Source organism: Falco biarmicus, chromosome 13 (genome assembly GCF_023638135.1).
Source record: "Falco biarmicus isolate bFalBia1 chromosome 13, bFalBia1.pri, whole genome shotgun sequence".
NCBI classification, from domain to species: domain Eukaryota; kingdom Metazoa; phylum Chordata; class Aves; order Falconiformes; family Falconidae; genus Falco; species Falco biarmicus.
The window spans coordinates 1,765,440-1,783,549 of NC_079300.1; the positions used below are offsets into that span (position 1 = coordinate 1,765,440).

An 18,110-nucleotide genomic window follows, 5' to 3' on the forward strand; every position below is an offset into this window, starting at 1 on the left:
ATTTTGTTACAATTAATTCTTGAGGTATTGAACAGCCCTATTCAATGCAGTTAATAGTCAAATGACTGGAATGACTGACTTGCTTTTTTCTAAAGCAATAGAGTGATTTTTTTTGCAACTTGCATAAAAAAAATCTTTACTGGCTTTGCCAAAAAATTTCTGTTACTTCATGCAGTGGTGAATGCAGCTCATTCATTCTATAATGGTACAACAACTCTGCCTATCTCGGATGAGGACAGAACTCCACGTAAAAGAATTAGCAAGACCTTAAATATGACTACAAGTCCTGAAGAAAAAAGAAAAATTATTGGTGACACTTTTGTTAAGGTAATGTTTATAATTATTTGTTGGTGGGTTTATTTTTTTTGTTTTTTTAAGTAACTTGATTTCAGATATATTTTCTACATCAGACTCTTCATTCCAAAGCACTGTGCAGTCAGTGGCATCAGTGGTCTTAGAAGTTTTGGATGACCTGAGAAGCCATTGATACGTTACCCTAAGCTTAAAACTTCTGGCAATGAATCAATAGTTGAAGTATGGTCCACAAGCATTGTAGTGGATCTACCATCATGTTTAGGTATACTGTATTGGTTGGCCATTCATTTCTATTGCATAAACTTCCATGTAATGTTTTTTCACCAAATCAGTGGGTAGCATGAATTGGGGCATGCTGGTGTTGCTTTGCTGAAGATGAGCTATTTTCTGTCTGTCACCTACCAGTGTTGCTGATGGAGGGAGAATATAACATTTGACAGGCAGTGATGTTCTCGTAGTCTAAAAATACTTTTTTCCATTTTCTGTTCAATAAAACATGGGTTTATAGGACTGTTTCAGCAGTGAGATCATGTCATAATTAGTTTTCCTATTTGTTTGTGCTTTCGCAGCTCAGTAGCATTTGTTGGGCAATTGATTATCTTCCTTTACACCTTTGACAACCAAAAAGTAGATCAGAACACTTTTCTTTTTTCTCTCCATCTTACAGATAGCCAATGAAGTTATCGGAGAAATGAATCTGAAACCTGAAGAGGTTTTCCTTGCTCAGGGTACCCTCAGACCTGATCTCATTGAAAGTGCTTCCCTTGTTGCAAGTGGCAAAGCTGAAGTCATCAAAACTCATCATAATGACACAGAGCTGATTCGAAAGTTAAGAGAAGAGGTAAATGACAATGAGGATACTGGTGTATCCTTCTCGTTCTGACACATGTGAAGCTGAGTATCACAAATGAAGAACTTTTATGTTATGTTGATATAACTGTCCTATGTTGATGGGACCCTATTCCGATGAGGGCCTTTAGGCTGTGTTGTAACACGTTGCAATTTATTACTTTTCTCTGTAGTTGCTCTATTCTCAAAGTAGTCAGAATTGTTTGAGCGTTGTCCAGCACTGCTGGCAGTTTGAACATGGATTATTCAGTGTGACCAGTGGTGTTCTCAGCTGCAAGCAGTTTCCTCGCTCTTACTTTTTAACCCTCAAAACAAACTTGTATTCTAGTAAGGAACCAGAACAATACCAAATGGCCTTTAGCAGGAGAGTATTTAAGACTTCTCAGACAACTTTATTCTGGTTCAGCTGGAGTTGATGGTGTAATGGGTCACTTACTCCTTCTGTTGTATCTCGTTCTTAGCACTAGTCAGTGGGTAACCTCTAGGTGCCGATAGGTCAGATCTGGCACATCACAGATTTAGGCAAGAGCAGTGACACTGCTTTAGTAGAAAGGTGATCAGCTCCTGTTGAGAGAGGGCCGAAATTCTCCTCTTAAACCTCTTGTAACATTCAGCCACTGCAACCATAGCATTCACCTCTCTCTTGAGAGAGAATGAGAATACTGCATTTAAATGTGTTGAAATCTAGGGATAATTCCTTCAGGTATCTACAGCGATGAGTTCTTTCTGTTCTTAAGTAGCTTCTGCATCATGCTTCTAGTAACCTCGTGGGCTACCTGCCAGCAGTATGCTGATGGCACACCATCTGTTTGCCAGTTGTTAATTTAAGAACCTACAGATTTTTCTGAAGTGGCCCAACATGGATAGCTATGGATGATGACCAGGAGCTTGAAGATGATATGAACACAAGAGGTTGAACTGTCTGAAGATAAACAGCCCAAGTGCTGTCCCTTTGATTGTACTCCCAATTGGTCTGTTTAGTCCAAAGTCCAGAAAAGCTTTCTAAATACCTTTCCCATGCAGAGCACTTAAGTATTAGCACGTGAAGCAAATGCAGGAGACTGCCCTATTTTGCCTTTTCTGACATTAGAATGGCAAGTTCTCTGTAAGTCTATTATAAAATACTCGTTAAGAAAGAACCAACATGTGAGACATCACATAACAACCCTGTTGGAAGGTGCTCAGTTATTAGTAAGTGCACAACCACAGGACAGAAGAGTAACTGTTCATGATCCACACTTGTAATACTTACTGCTGCACAAAGTATTTTCAAGGCTTTTAGATTGAACATCTAGCAAAGACAAGAGAGGTCTGAGTGTTTGAAGACAGAGCCAGCTTGACCTTAGAGCTACGTTGACACTGATTGAACCATTGATACTTCTGGCACAATCTTAAACTTCCTTGTCTTATCCTCTGCCCTGCAACTGCCTTACAAAGCTCACATTCATGGGTACTATTCTTTCCAGTGTTTATGCAAGCGTTGGCAGATGATGCTGTGAAAAGCAGGCCAGTTTGACTGGTATAACGTAAACATTTGAGGCTTTTTGTTTGACTACGTAAGCTGGGGTGTAAATTGCTTTTTCATTTCTTTAAGGGTAAAGTAATAGAACCACTGAAAGACTTTCACAAAGATGAAGTACGAGTGCTAGGAAGAGAGCTTGGTCTTCCTGAAGAGCTGGTTTCGAGGCATCCCTTCCCAGGTATGAGGGCTGCTCTGTGCCACTTAGTGAAGGGCTATGGATCGTATCGGTATTGTTCAGAAGATATGTCACCTGCAGTATGTTGGACTATAAAACTTACCTCAAAACACAGAAGAAATTGATGGATTTAGAGTTTTAGCTTAAGCAGGATTCTTTCAGGAAAAGAGCATTGGAGAGCAGCTTTATTATGTATAGTGATTAAAGGAAAATTTTTATAATTGAGTTTGCTTTTAGCTGCATTTCTTTCTTTTTAGTTGTATAAACCAAAGCAAGAATTGTAGGTAAAGTGCAGCTGAATGCTGCCAGAGCTGTCACATGCATCTTACTTGAAATAATGGCCCGTGTCTGCCTGCCTTTCTAGGGGACTTTTGCTGTTTTGAAAATGATTGCGTGGAGAATAACAACAGTTCTCCACTGTCTTCAGACACTTCCAGAAAATTACATGTGCTTTTCTGTGAGGTAGCTAAAAGGTCGAATACCCATCAGGGGTCTTTAAAAACAATGGAGACTCAACTGTATGTTATAACCACATCTTCCATCCCAGTTGCTTAGCGAAGGGGCTCCTGTTCGCTTTGGCTTGCTGTCCACTACTCTTCATCACCACTCACTGCTGCTTTACACAACCAGCCAATTTAAGATGTAGATAAATAATACTTAAATGTACTGAACAGACATATTGCTCAGGAGTCAACTGCTTGTCTTAACACCTACAAGACAAAAAAACCCCAAACCAACCTGCAGTTGAAGTATAGGTACAATGGCAAAACATACTTTACCTAGTGATTGACCTGCTGTTCAGCATGCTGTCACATTTTTAGATGAAAGTCTGTTACCTGTTATTTAATATAATGATTTTTCAACTTTGCATTGCAGGTCCTGGACTAGCAATCAGAGTGATATGTGCTGAAGAACCTTATGTGTGCAAAGACTTTCCTGAAACAAACAACATTTTGAAAATAGTTGCAGATTTTTCTGCAAGTGTTAAGAAGGTAACAAAACTACTAGTTTTCTGCAGATTAGAAATCAGCATGATCGTTCTGTAGTGGCCCGCAATGAGATTTAAGCTGCTAAAACGACTTGTTTGTGCTCTTTAAGGAATAATGCATTCCAGTACAACTCACTTGAAGCCATTCTGTATAGTACAGTAGAATTTTTAGTGCCTTGACTAGCATTGAACAATTTCTGGAAAATGGAAGTTTATGTACCTTTCAAATAGTAAATAAATTTTGCTTTAAAATTAGTTAAACTTTGTGCAGGTGAGATTTCTGGAGATACATGTAGTACCAGGAAAAGATTTTCCCTTTCTGAAGTAATCGTAACTTTCTAGATTGGTCTGCCCTAACAATCACTGACTGTATAAATGGAAGTGCAGGAGTGAGGAACTAATGCTTGCCAGATGTCCCAAACAAAAACCTGAGCTTTTTAATCGGTGATGTTTAAGTTCTCAATCTCATCACAAAGGTCATAACAGTGAATACTCTAAGCTCACTTGAACTAAAACTGTGGGGAGGTGAAAAGTCGTTGGCAGAGGCTTGCTCTGAGGCATAAGTTCAAACAACTTCCGAAACTTTTTTGATAAATACTTTGAACGGAAAGTATTTACATCTGCTTTTCCTTCAAAACATACAGAATTGTAGTATAGGGTAACAGGGTGTTACTTTGTTCTGTATTTGAAATAAACAACAAAAATGAAAAGTATAGCTTTGTGAAAGAGAAAATGAGCATAGGAAAAGAGTTTCACCTGTGGCTATGGAGAACTTCAGTTTAAAATACATGCGGTCTAATCAAAAGTGGTTTTGCTAAAATTTAGTGGTTAAATGAAAGATATTTTTTGAGTAGTTCCAAGGGGTAAATGTAGTCTAAATTTAAAAATCAGCTACTTAAATAATAATTTTATTTGCACTGTGTAAGTTCTGTTTGAGCGCTTGGGGGTTTTATTTAATTAAAATTTATTTTTCTGCATCATTGCACAGCCACATACTTTGCTGCAAAGGGTCAAAGCATGTACATCTGAAGAAGATCAGGAGAAGCTGATGCAGATTACAAGCCTACATTCACTGAATGCCTTCTTGTTACCAATCAAAACTGTGGGAGTGCAGGTAAATGGATTCATTCAGGGGATGTTCTGAAAGCTGCTTCCTAGCAGTGTAGCAGGCTGCAGTGAAGCGTAATAATTGCTGCTTTAAGATCAGAAAATAAAGAGCTTTAAGAACATAAACTTCAAAAGGCGTTGATACCTATGTTACTGTCACTTGTCAGTGCTGGTGTGGTGCAAAGGTGTCAAGATACCTGAATAGGCACTCAAGTAAATGCCAGGTGTTGCATTTGAAAATATCATTAAGTTTGCATAATGCTGGTCACTTACATGTAGTTTCTTCATGACACTGTAATCTGGTAGACCTCTGCTGTAATCATAGAATCATCACAGAACTGTTTGTGTCGGCAGGGCCCTTAAAGCCCACCTAGCTCCAGCCCCCTGCCCCGGGCAGGGCCACCTCCCCCCAGCCCAGGTTGCCCAGAGCCCCGTCCAGCCTGGCCTTGAGCCCTGCCAGGGACGGGGCACCCACAGCTGCTCTGGGCAGCCTGGGCCAGTGTAATCCTGTTGCCCCTCCGAAGGCTCAGGAGTCCTAGACGAAGTTGGTCAAACCTGCCCTGCTTCCTATGTTTGAACATGTGTGCTGCACTTTCCTGTACTTTTCCAAGTCGCGCTGTGTCCTTAGCCTTGAGAGGAAAGGAACCAGAGCAGTGCAGGCAGTTCAGGATAGGGGAACACCTGGATCTGCCCAGGCACATAATGTTTTCTTTCCTTTCACTCCTTTGCTAATGCCACACACATTTTTGTGGGCTGTCCTTTGGTGACAGAAATAAACTGAATAGAAATGCTGAGCTGGCAATTCTTATGGAATTGCCTGCCATAACTTGGGGTGTTTCTTTACTGAGTAGTCGTAGCTGTAAAGTACTCTTCTTTGCACTGTCAGTATTGAATTACATCTTTTATTTTATTGTCAGCTGCTTAATTGTGCATTGCTTCCGTTACTCTTTGCAGTCAGCTTTTGCTGTTTTAAACAGCAGTGTCATCGGTGATTTCTATACTTTGTCAAAGGCCTTCCTCAGATGGTCATGAAGATACCAATAAGTAATCAGCCCCTGTGCCCTGGTCACCTTATATGACTCTTTCCATTCTGAATCATCTGTTGTGTTAACTCTGTTTGCTCATTCACTTGGTGTCTCTCAGCCTACTGATTTCACCAGCTTGGTGTCTGCTGAATGTTGGCACAAAATATGGTCCTGTAACCTACAGGATGAACGGGAAAGTAGTGAACTGTTTTGGCAGCAAAGTTCATTTTCAATTATTATTATTATTATTACTTTTTTCAATTTATAGGGTGACTGTCGTTCATATAGCTATGTTTGCGGGATCTCTAGTAAAGATGCTCCACACTGGGAGTCTCTTATGTTTCTTGCCAGACTCATACCACGCATGTGCCACAACATAAACAGGTAAGTATTTCGAATTATCTTTGGTTTTAATGATCCACTTAATACATGGAAGTTTAGCATGCACAAGCATTCTCCTGTTTATTCTATGGTATACTTTTTCTATATGTTGGACAGGTGTATCGTACAGAGGTTACAGATACACAATAAATCAGAACACAGGTTTATTTCTGAAATTGATAGCCACCTCCTAATTTTTTTTAGGCACTTGATTAGACAACATCCAATGTAACTTAAGCAAAATCTTTCTTGAAACATTCCAAGCCTGCTGATCAGTTGTGGTGTCATGCAGTATTTTTTTGCTTTGTGTCAAAAAGAGAATTTATGTGGGACTGTAAGCTCTTGTGACACACAGGAGAGCTCCAAAGCTGGGCAGTTTAATCTTAATTGAGCTTGTGAATATGCATTTTCTAGCTACTTGATTCTGTAATTTTTCTAGCAGCTGAAGTTGCTTAGATAATATATCAGTTCTGGGGAATGCATATCCTCCTTGCCTAGCTTTAGACATTCTGATAATACTGCTTATAATTGCTTATAGCAAAATTTAATTTTGTCACATAAGTGACGCTTCCTGAAAGAGTAGTTCTTTTTAAAAGGCGAGATGTTGAATTGCAAGATACTTCTTTAAACTAAATGCAGAGGGAACAAAAGATGGCACGAAATCAGGATTGCGTGTGCAACTATAAAGTATGTGCTGGATTTACAGCATGGCTATCATCTTTAAGCTCTTTTGGATTTAATGCTACCCTCCTGAACATACCACGTCTCTGGGAGTCCTGCTGTACCAGGGTATGTTTTCAGAATCTTTCATTATTGTTTATAGGGACACTGAAGCTGGCAGTTTGAGGAGTGAACTGAAATAGTTGGTTGTCTGCCCATCTACGCTTGCAGACTTTATATTACAAACAAAAATACAGAATGTAAAGCTTGCATTTTTTCTGCTTTGGATTTTAGACAAGTATTTTTTGTTTGTATCTACAAACTCAAATAACTTGTGTGAATCTGTCATAGTAAGTCCTTGTATGAGGCCCGTCGGGTGATGATATCCTTGGCTTTTTGCTCTGCAAGACAGAAAATGCAATGAATGAGATTAAGAAGATAAAGCTGATGTGACTGGTTTGAATTCAGAAGATATTTTATTATAGATGTAGTTCTGTAGATTTATAAACTGCAATGTTAGCGTGCTGTGCTGAAAGCACAGCTATTCATTAACAATAAATTTTACAATTTAATGGTATTTTTGGTGGTTTCCTATTATGAGAGAAGATAGAAATTGTAAGCACTTATTAATTGGCTTTCTTAGAATAATCTTAGCATTTACTGACATCAAAGTAAAATTGAAAAAACACCCTTTGTGATATGGCTGAGTTAGCATTTCTGGTTTTTTCTAAAGGATTATTTTCTTTAATAAGTAATACCTGGGGCTATTGCTAGTCTCTGGCAAACCACAATAAATAGATCTGACTTCCAAAGCTAGTATGCATGTCAAAATAAATAGATCTGACTTCCAAAGCTAGTATGCATGTCATGTTTATAGAATATATGCATGAAGTTATATTAAGCTCTACTTAGTAGCTAAGGAGCAGAATCAAATATTATGCTTTTTTCCCTAGGTTTATTTTCCTCACTGCAGTACTTAAGAAGCAGTCTTAGGGCCATCTGTTCTATTCTGTGTACTCAAAATGTGTTTTTTTTCTACCATCCTGTTTGTTTTCCAGAGTTGTGTACGTGTTCGGTCCACCGGTCAAAGAACCTCCTACAGATGTCACCCCCACTTTCCTGACAACAGGAGTCCTCAGCACTTTACGTCAAGCTGATTTTGAGGCTCACAATATTCTCAGGGAGTCTGGTAGGTACTTCGCCTTAGCCTGTCGATTAGACTCTTGTTTCAAGATCCCTGCAGACCTAACTGGGTGTAGTTATAGTGGTGCTGTCAAAATCTGCAAGCTTCTCTAATAAATCAATGGGATGACAGGCAAGAGCCTTTTCTGAAAGCTGTAGAAGCTGATAGCTGAAGGACAGGAGTTTTTAGCCTTTCTGCTAGCAGAATTAATTTTGGGGGATTTTTGGAGACTGAGGCTTGCCTCTGTCAAGTCATGAAGCTCAGAGGTGTCTTGCTTCACTGCAGTGCCAACTTCTGCAAAAAGTAGTTAGCCATCTGAAAGTCAGCTGAATTACTTCTCTTTGATCTCAGTCATCAGTATTTACCTCAAGTAAATAAACTGTGTAAAGAAACTTGGCATAGTTTCCAAATCATGTGAGGTTTTTTTGTGGGAAGAAGGAATCCCAAATACTAAGTTTCTGATGGTGATGCTGCTCACTGTCTGTGGTGGTTTCGTATTTCTTAAAGTAAAAACTGTATTTGTAAACCCAGCCACTTCAGGCTAGCAGACAGTAATACTTCAAACCCTTAACATCCAGGGAACATTCAATAGCCTGTGATAAGGTACACAGGTAGAGTCTGGGAATATAGTAGTTCTGGGGTTCAGTAACTTTTTTTTTTTTTTTTACTTAATTACATTTGAAGTTGTGATATCTGTGGGAAGCAGTTCATCAGACTTTGCCTGTATTTTCTATAAATCAAGTTACAAAGGATATCTCTTTTTGAAAACACATATTTAGTTTGCAAGGCTGTCAACATAATTTGTACAAAATTAGCCTCAAAAGGTTGAAAATAACACTTGTCAGTTGTGTTTGTAAAACTGTAGATGTGTCTCGCTAACTTTTGGTGACACTTGGCTTTGTGTGAATGAATCACTCCCAAAAATAAGACTTGAGTTACCATTTAGTGAAAAAGACTTCTTGTACCAACAGCTTGGGCCACTGCTAGCAGGGGATGAGAGCCCACCACAGTGTTAGACTGGCTCTGCAGGCTGCCATGCGCCTGAATCTCAAATTTATAGATCATTTAAACGGTGAAATTAGGGGGTCTGTGTATTGGCTTTCAGAAGGAGATATTAAAAAAAAAAAAAAAATAGATTGTCTGCAGTTTCCTGTCAACCACCAGCAACAGGGATACTTACGAGCTTTCTTTTAAATATCTCAAAGGCACAGAGATACTTGTGAACGGCTCTTTATTTGGGGCTTGATAAGGGGATAGATAAAACCCCATGGTTATGTTCAGTGGGAAGGAAAGTAGATAAATTGCATTCAGAGTGAATTACAGGGATAAAGGATATTATCTGGGTTCTTTTTTTTTCTGCATGCCTGCAAACGCTGAAGATCATTTCAAGTGGCAGTTTGGGTAGTTGTAGTGTATGCAGCACTGAGTGCGATTGTCTGGGGTGTGGTAGCAGTAGCGAAAAGAGTCCAGAAGATGTAAATGTAGGTCCTAGTATATAGTTTGAAGTACATGTGGGAAATTCTGTTATATTTCTATCACGCTTGTGTGTTTAAGCAAAATTAATGCACTTTGTACTACGATTTTCTGAAGGTTATGCCGGAAAAATTAGCCAGATGCCAATAATACTGACACCATTGCATTTTGATCGGGACCCCTTACAGAAACAACCTTCCTGTCAAAGATCTGTGGTTATTCGAACTTTTATTACAAGTGATTTTATGACTGGTATTGCAGCAACTCCTGGTAATGAGGTTCCAGAAGAGGTAATGTGGTTTTCAAGTCTCTTTTCAACATAAGCTAGTATTGTAGATGACTGATTTTGGCTTTCTTCCCTCTCTCTTGATTGCTTGCCTTGCCTTTGATTTTCTTTTAATTTTTTGTCTCTTTCATGGTAGTCATTAGGAAGAATATGGTGGTATTTTGGGGAAAAAACTAATAAAGTGAGAAGCTGGCAAATGGGTATGACAGACTTAAAGGCCTTCCAGCAGAGTTGAGCCAAAATACCAAGAATTAAAAAAGAAAGAATACCCCAACCATTCTTGGGATTTTGAAATTAATTTTTTGCATTAGTAATTGGAAATGTTCTGAGTTAGAGAATTGTCCTTGATTGCCACTTCTGATTTTACTGGAACCTGCTATTTAACATCTCAAATTGTGTGGTTTTCTATTTAGGTCACTAGGAGGGTTTAGGAGTCAAGTTCAGGTGTGTTTTTCTGAGAAACTTTATCCATGTCCAGTTTTAAGTACTTTCTCTCTCTGGGAATTCGGTGTAGCTGAAGAACAGGATTGACTTTTTTTTTTTTTTTTCTTTTAATTTTTTTTAAATATACTTTACAAGCGTATAGGCATTCTTTAGTAATTGTATGTAGCTGAAGCCTTCTACTTAAAGGCAGCCTGCCCATTTAGTAAGAAATTATTCAAGGTTACCATGCAAAACTATTCCATTATATAAAATGAAGATTCATTTGACCTTGGAAGTTTGTGTTTAAAACCAAACCAAACACCACAAAAATCACACCCAAACCAGCCCCAACCCCCACCCCCACCCCTTATTCAAAATGTAAAAAGGTCACTTTAAGGCTAGGTAATAATGTGGTTACAAAATAGTAGAGGTTGTGGAAAATACCTGTGTTTATGGGGAATATAATCATATTTGATTAAAAATTTTCAGTTTTTCCATAGAGAGCAATGTCTTGTTTGATTTATGCTTGCACTATAAAACAGCATGTCATGTAAGTGGGATTGTTGTGGACTGTGGGATTTTTAAGGAAGCTGAACTTGTAAGGATCAGCAAATTCTCATCTAGAATACTTTGCTAACATGAATTGGTTGTGAACTCTGGAGAGTAACTCTCAATGGAAACTCTTCCCTTTGGGTGCCTTTTCTGCTTTTTGTGGGTGTTCTTATTTGTTTTGTTTTTACCTTTAGGGCTCCCTTTTTGGTTTTGAAAGGGCTTTCACTCAGGCTGTTGTGTTCATGTTTGGCGGTTCAGCTGAAGGTGATGGTCTGAGAAAAATCTGGCAATGATAGTAACACGTAATGGTGTTGTGTTCCTGCTGAACTTTCAAGAAGTAGTTTTGAAGCTGTAGAGCTGCTGCCTTGAGGGAAGTGTATTGTGATCAACACCCAGGTCTATTATCAGCACCAAAAATGAGCAAGTTCCAAATGTAACTGCAGATACCGTGAAGCTAGAGGTTTTGTTTCAGTTGATTTTATTCCATAACTGGTGGTGATATGCTAATAGCTGCAGGTGCTTTCTCTCCTGTGTATAACAGTTAGTGTGGTCAAAGTTTTCCCGTTTTTAAGCTTTTCTTAGGTAGTTTTCATCGGGTCTGTTTAGCGTGCTTTCTTCTGATAGTTTTTTTTATTTTCCCTACATGATAGGTCGTGTTAAAAATGGTGGCAGAGATTAAGAAGATTCCTGGCATTTCTCGGGTGATGTATGACTTGACATCGAAGCCACCAGGAACTACGGAGTGGGAGTAATTAACTTTTTTCTATTGAAGTACTGTGTGCAGTCTAAGTCATATCAGAAACCATTCCCAGTGTTGACATGCAGTACTGTGAAAGAGTGACTGGAGCTGCTACATCGCATCAGATTCCTCTCCTGGAGCATAAACCTGCAGTTAAGAGCTATGCTGGGGATAATAACTAAGTGGGGCTGAGGATTTGTACGGGTAAATAATCATGGCAGCATTGCTGGTGCGCAGACAGATTCCTATTGCTTTTGCCTTTGTCTTACCGGTTCTTCCTGTTTTCACGTGTTTTATTGTTAACTGTCCTTTCAGTGTCTCTTTGTTTTTGTACACTGTGTAAAAAGAGACGGTTTATTTACTTCTACCAAAAGCATTGTTACAGCCGAAAAGTGTAAAATGAATTCTGTGACCAACTGCTCTTGAACGGATTTATTATAAATAAATATTTTGCCAAATGGAGTAGTGGGTACTGTTGAGTTGTGGAATTACTGTGTATCTGTTGTATACTGTTAAGCTTGTTCTATATTATTTGACGTATTAGCCCATGGCAATAATGTTGAGCTCCAGAAGAGCAATGCTAAAATATTATGAAATTAGCTCTGTCTGTCTTTTTGTACTCGCTCCCTCTTGCATCGCTCGGTAGGCGTGCATGTAGGTAACAGATGTGTATACACCAGCTCACCTTTAGTATACACTTACTGCATGTTTGCATATGTCAAATTCCAGACAGGGAAGTATCTCTGTGTGCTTCTGCGGACTCTGATGGAAGCGTAAAAATGGGAGTGTGGTGTGGAAAGTTGTTGCAGCAGAGCTACTGGATCTGCAAAACCTGTTTCTGTCCTCTGACGCTTGCACAACAGCCCCTTTGCAGCCTGCTGCCGATGTGCTTTCCTTATACTTGAGGACAGTTTATTTTCTACGCATTTGCTTTTACAGGATTTTTTTTTTTTTGGTGTGTATTGTATTTAGCTTGATCTTTAAGATGGTTATAGTTGCTAGTGTGGAGTCATGGTATCAGAGGTGACTTACCCAATCCATATAGATCCCTTCTGTTGTTCATGTTCTTTTCTTTACATAGTTAAGAAAGCAATAATTTGAGAGATGGTTACTTTGGACACCTGTGCTTTTCTGATGTATTGAGGCAAAGCTATTTCCATCCACCTAAGAATTTTGAGCATGTCCTGCGATTGCTGTTTGTGAAAGTTAACAGTTAAATTCTGACCTGAGCAGCTTATTGGGTGCCTCCACTGGTGGAACTGTAACAGTGTATCTAGGCTTATCCCTCTTATCTTTTTTTCTGTTCCGTTTTGTTTTTAATTTAAGCAGTTGCATTTCATTCACTTGCAAGGTTACCATCGTATTATGGGGCAAAGTACTTGTTTTAAGCTGTTCAATAACACGGAGTATTAATGGCTGTAACTACTTAGGTTTCCACTTGCATAGGTTTGTGAACTGGAATAATGGTTGGAAGTGTTTGTTCTGTATTCTTTTGATTGCACACATTTTCCTGCCATTCTTACATTTACAGCCTACACATTATGGAAATTTGGTTTAATTTCTGCTTGTAGGAAATGGCTAACTTGTGTAAATTTATTTTGCCTGTGTCATTGAGTGCTGGTTTTTCGCTTGGCGGAGGAGATGACGTGTTGCAGCCCTGTGTTCTCTGCACCCCTCCGGGGACACTGGTGGCAGGAGAGCAGCAGAGCAGTGGCACGTGTCATTTGGAGATAGGACGCTGCCTGTGCCTCGCAGCCCTGCTCCCGGCAGGGCTTGTAGCTTGGGCAAATGGATCTTAGTCGATATTTCAGTTGGCCCCTTTATAAAATGGGGGTAGTAAGTCTCACTCGCATCTGTCATGACCTCTTTGAGCCCTTTGGATGAGCTTTGTGTGATGTAAGTGAACTATTATCAATACAAATGCTCTCTTATTACTGGATTGTGATCTGTAAGAGCTATTGGTCAAAACCACTGTAAATTGGTGTTTGCCTTGGTAGAATCTGTTATAGCGTGAGTTCTCTCGAAAACAGATTTTCTTTGTAGCTGGTCTCAAAAGAAAGCTCCCTAATGATATTACAGCCTTAGAGTACGTTTTAACTTTTTTTCAGAAAAAGCAGAGGAGAGCTGTTTTCATTACTGTGTTGGTATCTCAGACATAAAGGGTACAGTGACAAGAAATGAATCTTTTCGGTGTGAAGCAGAAGACCTTCAGCTTTTTAATGCTGTAGCAGTTGTTGCTTACTGTAAGTAGGCTTGCTCTTGCTGCCGCTGCCACCAGCTTGCGTTGCCTTGACAGCAAATAGGCAAAACAGAACGTGTTACTAAAAAGTAATGCAAAGAATATAGAGCACCTCTTAAACCGAAACCTTTCTCAGTTTTGACTGAGACACTTAGTTGGTCTCCATGTAAATAAACCTGCAGAATATAGTCCCATAGTTATGATGTAACTTGCCAGAAAATTTGTGTGGCGATGCTCATTGGGATGGGGGTTATGGTAACAGTTGTACCTCTGGACCACAAACTTGCAGCATTTCTGGACAGAAATCTTTTCTTCGCTGCATGTTGTGCACTTGGAAGCCCTTCTTGACGTTGCATCTTAACTGTAGGCGTGATGTATACCTGTATTCTATGTGTATACTGAAGTCTGACATATGCTTTCACCATCTTTTAATCACCTGGGTTGCTTTCATGGCTGTAAGGAAATGGAGCTTGACAGCAATTCCTGTGCTCTTTAGGGACATAATTTGATATTTTTTTTTTATTTTTTTTGAGCCAGAAAGTTGAATATTGAACATCTTAGGCATAAACTATTGCACTATGATAAAGATGTCTTACTGAAATGAAATTTGTGATCTTTAGCTCTTTTCCCCCGTTTGACGCCTGTGCCATGCATTGTAGTCGTGGTGGGTTGTTCTTAGGAAGGTTGGTGTTATCATCCCAGCAGTTCTTGAGTGTTTCTATGGAATCCATGTGTATTGGACAGCCAGAAGTGGAGAGAAACATAATACTCTGTTCACATTTCTTAAAAAAATTATACTTAGCACCTAGTTTACAAACTAATAACTGTAGCTGCCCTGTACAATTGTTCACCTCGAGTCTTCAGTAAAACATGTCAGCAGCTAGAGGAATTTGTATTGGGGGCATTCCCCATCATTCTCAATTTTTAACATTTTTCTGCTTGTGAAATGATAAAGTACTGTGAGCCTTAATTTTTATCCACAAATAAAAGTATTATGTTTGAACATTGGTGTGACTTGTTTTTTAGGACTTACGTGTAGAAACTGCATGATAAACGGACTGTCCATTTTGGGTTGAAAGAGCCATTTTGTGGCAGTTGTGCTTTCTGGCTGCAGGCTGTCCGGGGACACCCCCACTGGGTCGCTCTGTGGCACCTGCCCCTGCGTGCTTTTGTACTGTGATATGCTATGGCGGATGTAACTCCTTCCTAAAAGTGTGCATAGGGCCTGTTTTTAGGGCTCAGTGTGAGCAGCCCTACTAACGAACAGTGCTGCCCACAGACCGGGACAGATCGCTCCATCCCTCGGGGCGCTCGCTAGGGGGGAACTCCGACAGCCCCTCCTTGCACTGGGGTTGCCACTGGTTTTGTGGCAGACCCCTGATGATGATGTTTAACTGTTTTTAGCAGTAGGTCACAGTTTCAAGACGGCATGTGAAATTCCTCTCTAGGAAGAAAAAGGCAGCTGAGGTTATACATAAGAACAAGACCTTCACATACAGTCAAGGAGTTGCCATCACCTGTGGGAGAGCGTGAGTGGGCACCAGTCGTTTATCTTGCTTAAAGGTCCTTTCTTGCAGTGCACAAGCTACGCTTCTCATAACCAAAGCAGACAAACCCGACAGCCACGGTCTTGGTATAAATGATTTGGCCTCTAGCGCTGCGGGGGCTCCGGCTCCGTGAGCAGCACCTGGCTCGGGCTGTGCGGAGGGCTCAGGGGAGCGGGGTTTGAATGAGTCGCTGCTTATGACCTGCTCCCCAACTGGTGATGTAAATAAATCTTATCCCCCGAAGAGTGCAATAGCAAGGTGTTCTTGTTGGATCCCCGGCAGTGTTTCTGAGTGGCTGCGGCACTGCCAGCAACGCTCGGTTCTCTCCTGTTGTGCCTTGGCAGCTGGAGCTGCGGCGCTCGCCCCACACTTGGGACCCACATACCTCGTGGGGACTGCAGGGCTTTGGTTTTTTGGAGGGATTATCTTCCTGTAAGGAGGCTCTAGAGGAAATGTCTTATTTTGCATGTTTTTCTTCCACAGCTCGGTTGTGACGGAGACTCCAGGGCAAAACTCTTTGTGCAGTCTTCCAGCCTTTCAGGAGATCATGATTTCACTGAGAAGCAGCAGGAAAGATCCAAGGTAAGGATGCAAGTCTTGACTGAGCATCACCCCAAAGCGCTTTGGGAAGTGGGGAATGCAGCAGCAGTGGTTTTGGGCAAGGCGACGGCTGCACAGTTGGGCTTGCTGGTAGGGAGCCCGGATGCTCCTTGGGTCTGTTGTCCCAGTTGCCAGCAGCAGAGCCAGCAGTGCCACCAGCACGTCCTGCCAGCTCTGGGTGCAGCCCTGTGTTCACCTGGGGAGTGGGGAGATGCTTGGGGTCTGTGCTGCAGCATCAAACAAGTTAGTGGGAGCAACTCCTCGAAGCATGAAGGCAGGCTGGGAAAGAGCAGTTGCAGAAATGAAGCTAGGATGTTTTTCACAAAATTGTAATTTTTCTGCAATGGCTTTTCCAGAAGCTTCACAAAACGAAAAAGAATTTGGATTATGGGATTTCTTTTGTTGTAGATGGGGAAGAAGTTTGTTTACCTTTTCAGCACAGGCTGTCCCTGCAATCCTGCACGCTGCAGCGCTGTACCCTCTGTGTCATGCTGGAGTTTCCCCTGGTTTCATTTCCACAGTTAAAAATACTTAAATTTCTAGTGAGTGTTGTATTGGTTAAGTTTAAATAGCAGGGCACCTATTTCTGAGGCTGCTGTTCTTGCCCTGTGCTGGTTTATTTAAAAGGATCCTTAGTCTTCCATTTCTCTTCCTTTACCTTAGTCCAGTAATGATCTTTCCAACAGGACAAAAAGCTTCTATCCTAAAACGTTTCTACTGCATTTTACTGGGATCTCAGCTCCAGAGCGAGGTTTATAACTTTGAGGCTGGCTCAGGCGCAGCGTGCTGCCAGCTCGGCTGTGCTGCTGTGCTTCCCAGCTTGCTGTGGGGCTGCTCTTGTTTCTGGCTTATTTCCTCACCAAATTAGAAGCAGATTGCAAAAAAGACTGTTGTGCAATAATGTAATAGCTGTTTGCAACTGACTGTAATGAGATTCGGGCCATTAACCCACTTGGCTAACACGTAGATGTGAAGAAAGCCATACGTAAAGGAGTGAAGTGGGGTCGCGAAGCACAGCATCACAGGTAGAGCATTTCCGTCTCTCTGCCTAAAGATCAGGAATCCCTTGTGACTCTTCCTTCTAAAACTTTATTTTCCATTGAATTTCTTGCATCTCATCACAGACAAGAGCTTGTGATGAAGTGCTTTTGCTGTCCCAAGGATAACCGCTTCCATGGAAGTGCAGTGCCAGGAGGTGACTCGCATCTCATCAAGGGGAGTAGATTATTTCTGTTTCTTTAATTGTCTGAACATGGCTGCAGATAACTGAACCAGTGCTGTAACCTACTGTGTTGTAAAATTGAATAGTTTTAACATTTAAGTGAGTTGGCTGGCTTTTGCACTGTTGATTCCGTGATGGTTTTGTTTGCACTGGCGTGCAGATAGCAAAGGCAGTCCTTAGAGATGACATCCTAAACTCACAAAGCTCAGGCAGATGAAAAGCAAACCCACCCCAAAGTGGGATGCGTAAACGTATGCAGAGGTGTTGATTTTGTTCCAGTAAGCATCATGGAGGAACCAGGCGTCCAGTGGGAATTCTGCTAGGAAATATTTCTAGGCTCATTAAATGCTTTCATTAGTGAGAGGGTAAAGCCTGGCTGCAACCCCCTCCGTGCCACATGGCTCCCAAGGGCTGTCCCCCCCTGGCTCTGTGGGCACAGGGGGAGTGGGCTGCAAACGTGGGGGCACGCTGCCCTGCCCTTTGGAGAGCCATGGCACTGGCGCAGCCATCGGGGCTGCGTGGGGGAGCCCGGCCGTGCAGCAGCTGGGTGGGATGTTTCTCTTGCCCTAATCCGGTCGCTGCCTGTCTTTAGAGAAGCAAACCCCAGCGGCGGTGGGTGCCAGGGCTGGAACAGGAGCTCCTCACCAGGGCTGTCCTTCCGGTGGCTTCAGGAGGGTTGTAGGTTTTCAGCGCAAGGGAGTGGGAACGATGCAGATAATTCAGTTTCCAGCAGCTGGTTTAGCTGTGGGGAGGCAGGACATGCCCTAAGCCTCCCACCTCACCGCTGCGAGCTGCGGCTATGGGGGCTCTGCGGGTGCCCCCAC

At 41.2% G+C, this 18,110-nt stretch overlaps 1 protein-coding gene across 4 annotated transcripts in view; it reads left to right on the forward strand.

Annotated features, from left to right (window-relative positions):
• The window catches only part of GMPS (guanine monophosphate synthase), a 29,960-nt gene extending 17,820 nt beyond the window's left edge, over positions 1–12,140 (forward strand). For all 4 annotated transcript variants that reach the window (XM_056357965.1, XM_056357966.1, XM_056357964.1 and 1 more), the window contains 9 exons: positions 176–327; positions 983–1,156; positions 2,759–2,864; positions 3,738–3,853; positions 4,838–4,963; positions 6,250–6,365; positions 8,081–8,211; positions 9,796–9,968; positions 11,590–12,140. In XM_056357965.1, the coding sequence (XP_056213940.1) occupies positions 176–327; positions 983–1,156; positions 2,759–2,864; positions 3,738–3,853; positions 4,838–4,963; positions 6,250–6,365; positions 8,081–8,211; positions 9,796–9,968; positions 11,590–11,691 (1,196 nt within the window). In that variant the 3' untranslated portion in view covers positions 11,692–12,140. The remainder of the gene's footprint in view (positions 1–175; positions 328–982; positions 1,157–2,758; positions 2,865–3,737; positions 3,854–4,837; positions 4,964–6,249; positions 6,366–8,080; positions 8,212–9,795; positions 9,969–11,589) is intronic.
• Positions 12,141–18,110: the final 5,970 nt, after the last annotated feature.